This window comes from Microcebus murinus, chromosome 1 (genome assembly GCF_040939455.1).
Source record: "Microcebus murinus isolate Inina chromosome 1, M.murinus_Inina_mat1.0, whole genome shotgun sequence".
NCBI lineage: Eukaryota > Metazoa > Chordata > Mammalia > Primates > Cheirogaleidae > Microcebus > Microcebus murinus.
In genome coordinates this window covers 55,699,635-55,710,296 of record NC_134104.1, presented here as the reverse complement: position 1 = coordinate 55,710,296, position 10,662 = coordinate 55,699,635, and the positions used below count along the sequence as shown (strand labels likewise).

Sequence of the window (10,662 nt, the reverse complement as noted above, 5' to 3'; positions counted from 1 at the left end):
AATGAGTTTTTAATATTGTATTTTCTACTGTGGTCTGTGGCTTGACTCTTTGTTTTATTTTTATTTCTTTATTTTTGGCTGGTCAAGTGAAGCAGTGGGAGTGGAGAAAGAACAATTGACTCTTTGTTTTGACCTTTTCTTTTTTAAAAACAAAGTTTCCCCCTCTGACTAGTGATTTAATAAATGTTAAGTATCTGAAATGGAAAAACTCCCACAGCCCATATATACTTGCAGACCTGGGGTTCCCAGGATGTTCAAAGCTTTCATTGACCTACAGCTTCTGGTTTCAACCAACAGTCCGGTTCATTCCGACTCTGACATTTTAGGACGTTCCACACGTGTGTGCCTGTAACTCCCCTCCCCCCGGCCTCTTCCTTCCCTCTGCAGAGATGCTCTTCTCCTTTCAACTCTCTACGCACAGGTGGCCAGAGCCACACAGCCCGTCTGTAAGTCAGGACTGCCCTGTCAGAGCACAAGGCAGGCCAGAGGGAAGTGGTAAAGGGACGGAGGAGAAGGCTCCTTTCCATCACCGAGAGGATGGGAAACTCTCTGCTGAGGGAGAACAGGTGAGTCCAGACTCCCTGCAGGGGAGCGAGGGAGTCGGGACAGGGCAATGCAACCAGAAGGACAGAAAGAGGGCTGCTCTTGGGGGAGACGAGGATTAGGTTAAGGCGCCTGCCAAGCATTCAGTGCCTACTAAGTGCCAGACACCACATTAAATTTCTTATAGGTTTTGACTTCTCTGCAGAATGTAAGTAGCTGGAGGAGGATAGCTGAGAGGCGGAAAGACTTTACCAAGGGAGGGCTATATAATGGGCGACCAGTTAGACATGGAACAACTTTCTGAGGTCCCGAGAAAGGGATGCTCTCCTGAGCTCTTCGTGCTCCACAAGGAGGTCACAGACACCACCTCCCTTTCAGTCACTATTTTAAGTTCAAAACAAACAGCAAGCTTCCTGTCGCCAGGAGGCTTTATTTGATGTGGACTCCTTGCTAGCAGGTAGGCAGAGGTCATCTCAACAGGTAGAGGACTTGCCTTTTAAGTTTTCTGGACTAATTTTCCTCATTTTAAGTGAAATCATGATAATACAATACCTACCTTAGAGGGTTCTAGTGTGTATGGTGCTGACATAGTGGCTGACACAAAGCCGGGCTCAATAATTCGAAGATAATTTCATTTTTTGGACCATCACCTTCATTAACATCAAAGAGCCATTGCAAAAATTAATGCCACCAAAAACAAGGGTATAAAATGAGGTTGTCTAGGGACAGTGAGCTCCTCAGAGAAGTTTTTACCCCACTTGTGGCCACTTGCCAAAAGGAGGCTTAGTGATCCTAAGGAGAGTCTCAGGTCCCTTCCTGAGAATAGCATTGTCTGGGATTTTTCCTCCCTGGGTCTTCAAACCCTTTGTCAATCCTCATCTTTACATTCTTCTATCAGATTACAAATCACTATTTTTATATCTAGTTGTGAGCTCCTCAAATGTAGAGATTGTTTCTTATTCATTAAATTAAATTCCTGGTTCCTGGCATTGTTTCTGGCACATAGCAGACACTCGGTTAGTGTTAGATGAACAATTGGAAAACAAAACAAAATATAGAAAGGATGTGAATGAGAAAGTAGTGATTAATGTCACATATGTAAATTTGTGTTTTACATCTGGTGTGGGGGTGAAGAATTATGACATTCATATGTATTCGTTATAAAAAATAGAAAATAGAGAAAGTATAAACAAAAAAATGGCAATTGCATTTATTGCAACTGATAACATTGGATGCATTATCTTTAATTTCTGTATTCATTAGTCATTTGTAGTTCCTGTCTGTGAAAAGCCAGCAAAGTCTTTTGCCTGTTTTGCTTTGGATTTTGGTTTATTTTGTTTTAGTGATAGTAAAAGCTTTTTGTACTTTAAAGAAATTAGTCCTTTCTCATAAATATTGCAAAAAAATATTTTTCCAAGGCACACATGTCTTGTGCCATTCTGATGTTTTATGGTTTTATGTTTATTATATTTTAATGACAACTGAATTTAATCTAGAAAGCTTTTTAGTTTCTGCCATTGTATTATGCTTAAAAATCCTTTCCCCCTCCAAGATAAGACAAATCCATACATATGATTTTTTGTGATTTGTTTTACATTATACCACATACATTTAATGTATGATGTGACATATAATATTTTTTCCAAATAGTTGATATGTTGGCCAAGCATCTTCATTTCTATGCTGATTTAAAATGTCTCACTTAATATATTAAAGGATTTGATTTTTCCACTTCATCCCTACCACCCACTTATCATCCAGTCAGCACACCCCCACCACGTCCCTCCAGATTAAGTTTATTACAAAAGCTGGAGAAATTTTCCATTGAATAGAATGGCAACTACCCCTTCATGAGAGGAGCTCAGAGCCTCAGAGGCAGGAATCTGCCAGAAGCAAACCCAGCCTCTCCTCTTACTGGCTGTGGCTCCTCAGACAAGTTGTCTGATATTTTTGTCCTCAATTTCCTCATTGGTTAAAAAAAAATAAGATAATGATAACTACCTCAAGGATTGATTCTAGGATTAAACAAAATATAATGCATAAAATTCCTAGGATATAGTAAGTAGTGTTTAAGTGTTAGCTTCTTTATATTCAGACCCCCAACGCCCCGCAAATGAAAAGTCGAGTATGCAGAAATCCAACACAGTCAATGAGCCAATTTGTTTTCTTTGTTTAATCCTTTTCCTCCCCTTTCTCTGCATCGGTGCTTTCTGTGAAAGACGGCAATTTACACGAGACAAGGCCAGTACCCTTCCCCAATGTTTGTGTACAGTTCTTGCACCTGCACCAAACAGATAATGATAGCTAAGGAGGCCTCTGTCTGGACACTGGTATTTTCAGTCATGATGAGAATTCCTGGACATTTGGGTCCAGATGATTTAGGACTAGCTGTGCATACGGTTGTTGGAAAAAAATCAGCGGGCTGTTGTGGCAGTGGAGAGAACGTCAGAGCTAAGATAGGTTATGGCACATGTTTGAGGCAGGAGCATTAACAGGTGTAAGGGCAACCAGGGAGAAGGTAATAGCAGAAATGAGGAAAGTTGGAAAAGTTATGAAAAGAAGCGAGAAGCCTGGAAAGGAAATACCTAGCCCGTTTCTGATATGCTGAGTTTTAGGTGGCAGCGAGACACTCAAGAGATGCCTTGGAATCTGAGACTTCAAAACACCAAGCAGAGAACATCCAGGTGAGAGAAAATTCGACCAGACTCCTCCCAGCCTTTGCCCAGAAAGAGTAAAGTATGTCAGGTCCTGGACTTCACATCCCTGTGACAGAGGGCCCTGCCTAGACCCAGCATTGGTTGTAATGGTAGCAGCCGATGAAGACAAAATGGCTTTGAAACTTTAAACAGGAGATGTGCTACTTTGGTAGGAGCCTAGTGTAACCTCTAGCAACAGAAAATAGACCCTGTTAGCCCCTGTTATACCCTGTTATAAAATAAGGGGTCTTATTTCCTATTGTCTCTTTGCTTGCCGATCTCAAGTACCTTTGTGCTCAAGCTCCATCCTAGCCATTTTACTTTAACTATAGTTTTGTGTTTCTGAAGTGACCACAACCCCAATGTCACCACAATTTGTTGGAGGATTTGTGGAGAGACCCTTGTGATCACCCTGATGCTATTCAATCAAGATTGCCCCATCAATTCTTTCTCACCAGGACTTTTGAGTGCTTGGCCCTAAAGGATTCTAAGAAAGAGAATCTCTAAAATATGGAACTAGCATCCCAGGATCCAGGAATCCCAAAGGGTGGTCACCAGTTGTTCTGTGGCCTGTGGAGTTACTTTTCACTTAATTTTAAAAGGAGCTTTTGAAAGAGTAGCAACTAAAAAACAAGCACTGTTGCTATTTTTTAACACCAAGGCCCAGGTTAGGGGCTGGGGACCCAGAGATGCACCCAACAGTGTACATGTCTTCAGTGCAAGCTGAGACTCATATATAGGGGTCACGGGTAATTGTGCATATGTTAAAGCAGTCCAAATAATGAAATAGATGAGAAGTGCCATGGGCATACCAAGAAAGAGGTGGCCCAGGGAGCAGGGGAAGTCTTGGTGAAAGAGAAACCTGGAATTGTTGGCGTGTAGACTAAGGTTACAGAGATGTGTCTGACCTGCTTCATGGAGGTTGTCTGAACACATCCCAAACCAAAATATCCATATTGAAATGGAAGAATAAATTGCAGAAAAGTTGAGAAAGACCCAGTTTACAAATAGCTGTTGTCCATATTTAACTTTATCTCTGCCTTACAATTCCATGAGGTAAGCAGCCCAGTATCCTCATTTTATAGATTAGAAAACTGTGGCTCAAGGAATTCAGAGATATTGCTCCAATAACTCAAAATCAACCATCTCCTTTCATGTCACTCTCATATTTCCTCAGTGAATCTGGTTTCTTAGCATTGGTGTGATTAGGTAGTTTCCTTAGGATGTTTCTTTAACAAAGCAAGAGATGTAAGCAAATGGTTTAAAGAGCACCGAAGGTAGCCTGAAGAAGAGGAAGAGCTGCAGCTGGGCCCTGTGGTTCCACAGGCTCTGATGACACACCAACCCTCGAGGTTGCTAGAGCAGGCAGCAAAGCTGGTGACCACGCGCCAGGTCACCATGCAATCAGCCTCTCCTCCACTGTCCCTTCTGAGGGAAATCCACGTGAAAGCTCACTGCGGGAGACAGTTTTGCATGGTGTTTTCCAAATGCTTTTGCATGGTTTCCAAATGTTTTGCATGAGATAAAGGGCTTCTACATTCAACCATATAGGTAGTTCACTGTACCTCAAACTTAGAAAAATACACAGAATGATACCCAGACATTAACCTAAATGTCTGACTGCTGACAGATTCTAAGAGATAAGTACTGTTATTCAGCTATACCATTGGAGTCAAGGTGATAGATTTAATGATCTCCTGCACTAGAGTTGCTCTGCTCTTGCTATTTTTTTTTTTTTTTTTTTTTTTTTTTTTTTTTTGAGACAGAGTCTCACTTTGTTGCTCAGGCTAGAGTGAGTGCCATGGCATCAGCCTAGCTCACAGCAACCTCAACCTCCTGGGCTCAAGCAATCCTTCTGCCTCAGCCTCCCAAATAGCTAGGACTACAGGCATGTGCCACCACGCCCGACTAATTTTTCTCTATATATATTAGTTGGTCAATTAATTTCTTTCTATTTATAGTAGAGACAGGGCCTCGCTCTTGCTCAGGCTGGTTTCGAACTCCTGACCTTGAGCAATCCACCCGCCTCAGCCTCCCAGAGTGCTAGGATTATAGGCGTGAGCCACCGCACCCGGCCAGGCTATTCATTCTTTATTCATATCTTCATGAAGTATTCATTGAAAAAAAATTTACTGTGTGTCAGGCATTGTGGCATACACTGGTGATGCATACCATGATGAACAAGATAAATATAAGTCCCAACTTGAGAAGCTCACGTTCTAGTATAGGATATAGACAAGTGAGCAGACAATTATAATATAGCATAAACTGGAGGAAATTCAAAGTGAAGTGGAATCCTATACAGATATTTCCTAACCTATACCTGAGAAAAAGAATTTTTTTTTAATTTACCTTTTTTCTGGAGACAGGGTCTTACTCTGTTGCCCAGGCTAGAGGCTACAGTGCAGTGATGTCATCATGGCTCACTGCAACCTCAAACTCCTGGGCTCCAGAGATCCTCCTGCATTAGCTGGGACTACAGGCAAATGCCATCATGCCAAGTTAATTTTTTTACTCTTTATAGAGACGGGGGTCTCGCTATGTTGCTCAGGCTGGTCTCAAACTTGTGGCCTCAAGTGATCCTCCCACCTCAGCCTCCCAAATTGTTGGGATTACAGGTGTGAGCCACGGCATTCAGCCTGAAAAAAAATGATTTCAATAATGGCCACACACTTGTACCTTGTACCTTGATTTCGGGGAGATAACTCTTATGTGTTCTTCATCATAAGTCAATCGTTATAATTGAGAATGAGAAAATTTTTCCCTTTGCTGGGAATACAACAGAAAGTTTTTTTCCCTGATTAGGAATTGATAGTGTCATCTTCATCCTAGAAGGAAAAAGGCAGTCTATATGAGAGATGTGTCCAAGTCACCTAGGATCAATACTCTCTTGGGGATAAAAAGCTACAGAAATCATTCTGTGATTTGCATCATTTCTCTTGGGTATTTTAGGTGCTGGGATTGCCATACCGCTGAAGGGTGTTTCTGCCTTCCATGGTGAGTGGAGATTTATTTTTCGGTGTTATTTCCCTAAGTGTGGTTTCAGTGTGGTGTTTGCTGTACGTTACCTGTGAACTCCTGCTGCCCGTGACCACACGAAAGCCTGTCACTAGCCCAGACACAGTCACCTGAGAGTCGATCAGGGAAGCAACCCTTCAAGTTGGGTAAGAAACAGGAACAGTATCTCATGGGTGGCATCCTCTCCTCTAACAGGAAAGCCTCAGAGGCAAGGATGAAACTAACATGCATACAGAAAGACTCGTTTTTATACTGCAAATCCCAGAGTCTCCATGTACAAAAGCACACATTTCTGTCCCTTGCAGAGATAATTTACAGTCAGGGTGATCATATAATGTAACATCCAAACTAGGATATCTTTGAGAGTGAAAAGGATGCTAAAAATAGTTAATGGTCACTAAGTAATTGATAACGACATTAACCAGACTGAACAAACCAGGGCATATGGTCATCTTCCTTACAGCAGATGTTGTCCTTGTTTCCTGAGATGACAATGGGCTTCCATTATATTAATATTTATGCTGCATTTTTCCAGAGGGTCTTTTATACTGTGTGCTCTATGGGAGGAATTTGTTTGCTTTTTTTTGAGATCATAGATTAGAATTGGATTAGAAATAACCCTGGCTTCTTCACTCTTATGATAGAAAAGAAATTGCTACTGTATCTTAAAAAATTCTCCTAAAAAAGAAACCTATAATATCACCATAGTTTCCTATCTATAAAGCAATTCTCTATCAGATTTAGAAAAGGGAGAAGAGAGAAAGAAAGAAGCATAAGAGAATGCATTTCTACTTGACCTCATCTTTCATTTTCTCTTCTTTTTTTTAACCTAATTTGTTTATGCTGAAGGAGGTATTATAAAAGTCATATAACTTTAACAGATTAAAGAGTTAAAAATAAGTGTATAGGTTTATATAGTTTCTTTTGAGAGGTTCTGAATGTTAAAACGACCAACTTCTCTTCTTTTATAGGAAAAAACCACACATTTTCAAAGAGAGACAAGATTCCCAAAAGGAAAGTAAGTCATCGCTTTTTTGTCATTTTCACTTCGTTTCCAAACTGCCCCTTCTCTATGCTCCCAAAGCCCTTTGGGCATATTTCCAGTGTGAAACCCTCACATTTTGCTGCAATCTGTCCAACTGCACGTTTTTCCCTACTAGACTGTGAGCTCACGGAAGCGGGGGTTGGCTCATTTATCTCCACATTCCTCAGTCAGTGCCTGAGGTCTGGAGGTTGGAGGAGTTAACTGGGGACAGTCAGCGCAAGAGGTGGAGGCAAAAGGCAAAATACAGAGAGCACAGGGGAGGGAAGGGGTCCTGTGGCCAAGTTAAAGATTTGCATCTTCATCCTGAGAGCTACAGGAGGTACTGAAGGGCTTTGCACAGGGGTAGGTACGATCGGATTTGCATTAAAGAGATCTCCCCAGCTGCTCTGTGGAGAACAAATTGCGGCAAAGAATGACAAGAGCAAATGCCACAAAACCACTTAGGAGGCTGGTGCAATGGTCTCCAGTGACAGAACAGTGTTGAAGTTAAGGAGAGAGAAGAATTTAAGGAGAGGATGGTGAATAGTATCTCAGGTAAGAGAAAAAATAAGAAAGTGTAGGCCTGAGGAAAGGGCATCACATTTTTGAAGAAGAAAAACGGAGTTTTGACTCTGCCTTCCTGAGTTCAAGGCCTAGCCCTAGTTCATTCATGCTGAATCTTGAAAGCTAGGCCTGTTAGGTGTATAAATGAATGATATAGCCCTGCCACCCCCTCCCATGTCACCCCGGGGGATGGTGGGTCCCAGAGAATCCCAAGTGCCATCAGAGCAACACATGGTAGAATTAAACCGAATGTTAAAACTCACAGATGCTTTTCTTATAATGATAATTAGTAAAGTCCTAGATGTCCATAGGGGTTTATGGAGATGTGGGAATCTGGGATGTCACGATGGAAGGAGGAGTGTCAATCCATGCAGCATACAGAGGCCTCCACTGTAGGCTTCCACGTGAGCACGTGTTTGCTTCTCCTGCTGATGTCTTTGCAAGGGGGTAGCAGGTGTGTCCACTTCTCTCCTCAATGGCCAGAGCCAGTTGGTTTTAAGTGAATTGGCTTTTGAAAAATTGGCCTGCTCGTGTTTGGATCTGCCAGCGGTTACAGGAACAGGAATGTTCAGCCTACGAGTTTCCTCTTCTGCAAAGCTTTCCTCTGGTGCCAGCCCCTACACTCCCACCACCCGCTGTCGCCCATGGTGGAAACGACAGCCTCCTCTCTGCACTGTGCATCCTTCACAACCCCTTGTCTGCCTCCTTTGCCAGCTTCTGAATCTCTTGAGGACAGGGACCGTTTTCTGATTCTTCTTAGTCTCCCCAGTGCCTGGTACAGAGTAAGTATGCAGTGACTTTTGCATAAGGAAGGATGCAGGTGGAGGAGAAGAGGGAGACAGGAACAGAGTGTGATTTCCTATCCAAAGGCCCACCGAATGTGTCTCCCTCCTTTCACCTCTCAGACTCAGCACAGGTCTGGCTCTTTCTTGATCCTCCCCAGGGATGTGCTAGAGATCGGAATAGCTGGATAAGGGCTACTCCAGCTGTGCCCCAGTTCTCTAGTTGCTTATATTCCAATCTCCCCTCCCCTTCCCTCAAATCTCCCCATAACCTGAAATTCATTGAGTGTATTTTCTCTCTGCAGACGAAGGAACACCAGCTGCTCCCATCCAGGTAAGAAGAACAGCTCTAAGACATTGTCTGAGACGATGGTAGAAGTGCAGGCCCCCAGATGGCAGGAGAAGTTGGTCTCCCATACCCCCTCTGACCCCTCCATGGAAGAAAGACTTTGGATGCCAGTGCTTGTGAGCCCAGGTGGCATACGCGGGGCCTGGTGGCAGAAGCAGCAGCCACTTACTTTTTCTGTTCAATTATTGAAAAGAACTGACATGTACTGATCACTTTGTTTATGACAGGCAACATGGTTTATATGCATCCTCTCATGTGACTGTCCTCATGAGACTGCTACTATTATTCCCACACTGCCACTATTTTACACATGAGAAAACTAAGAGATTTAGTGATATTCCCCCAAAGCCAGACAGTGGACAAGATGGCAGAGCCAGGATTCAAAACAGTGTCACTTCAAAATCCATGATCTTTCCTGTATACTTTGCTGCTTTGCTTTTTATCTCCTGAGATTCCATGATGAGTGAAACCTTCCCTTGAGTTGTTTCCCTATTTCATAATGCAAATATCTCTAGCCTGAGTGGTTAAATATCATAACCCAAACACATTAAGCTATCATCAGATTGTTCTGTTTTATAAGAATGGGCTGCCCTTGGAGCCGAGACTTGGGGAATCGTATGGGGGAGGGGGGTCAGGGGTGGCTCTGGAGGCAGAGGACACGCCTGGATACGCTGTGTAGTCGGGCAACATGGGCATGCTGGTTGTCTTGCCTAGTGGTTGGGGTAGAGACAGCTGTTTAGAAAAAATGGCCAAGAGCTGGGGAGAAGGTGGCTGTAGAAGATAAACTTTACCTAGGGTCAGACCTGCATTGCGACTGAAATGTAAAGGGAATGACAAGAGGCCAAACTTGATCATGGCTGTCCTTTGACCAGCAGGGCACCTCTGACCAGACCTACACAGAGGAGCTGTACTACACCCTCATCGATCACAGGGTCCTTCAGGGAAGGCCATCCGGGAACTCCGCTGAGAAGTACTATGAGAACATTCCTGGCGAGGCTGAGGGGCCCAGAGAGTACTCGAGAGGAACTAAGACTGAGTATTCACTTCTGCATGTGCCTTCCACCCCGAGGCACCCACCTTGCGCAGAAGATGTATATGAACTTCTCGTGCCTCCCAGAGTCTCCTCTCACTTTCTGCAACAGCCACGGCTGCTTACAGCCCCTCCTGAGACTAAGTTTTCCCATATATAAAGCAGCAGTTAGAAGAGCACTTGTTTAGCATCAGCAAATAAAAATTGGGGGTGAGGGGGTGCAAAGATCTCCCAGCTCACCTCCCACAACAAGCCTTTCCCCACAGAACATGGTTCGCAAACCACAGGGCCTCTTAGATTCTGTGCAGAAGCCAACATCCAAAGACCAACCAGTTATCCTGAATGCCATTATTTGAGAAAAGATTGACCGTCTTTGGTTCTAAGTGGCTTGGGGTGGGAGGTGGGAGGGGCTCCCTGGTTCTCCTACAGCTGTGCACACCACAGAGGGTTCCGTTCTTCTCTAGTGATCTTCTTATAAAGTGTCCCCATCACATTTTTCTCTGAAGTCAGAAGGAAGCTTTACTCATGATACCACTATACCATTATACTACCCAGGGGGGAGTCCACTCATTACAGCAACCTTCCTGCTCAGCCACACCCCCAAGGGGAGCCAGTGGTGCTGCTCTCACTCCATGCGTCTGGGCCACGTGCTCCAC

At 43.5% G+C, this 10,662-nt stretch overlaps 1 protein-coding gene across 1 annotated transcript; it reads left to right on the top strand.

Annotated features, from left to right (window-relative positions):
- Window positions 1–433: 433 nt before the first annotated feature.
- GCSAM (germinal center associated signaling and motility) lies at window positions 434–10,438 on the top strand. The gene is made up of 6 exons (XM_012787459.2): window positions 434–566; window positions 3,159–3,227; window positions 6,192–6,236; window positions 7,229–7,275; window positions 8,933–8,961; window positions 9,849–10,438. The coding sequence occupies exons 1-6, from the start codon at window positions 538–540 to the stop codon at window positions 10,164–10,166; spliced, it is 537 nt and encodes a 178-aa protein (XP_012642913.2). The 5' UTR covers window positions 434–537; the 3' UTR covers window positions 10,167–10,438.
- Window positions 10,439–10,662: the final 224 nt, after the last annotated feature.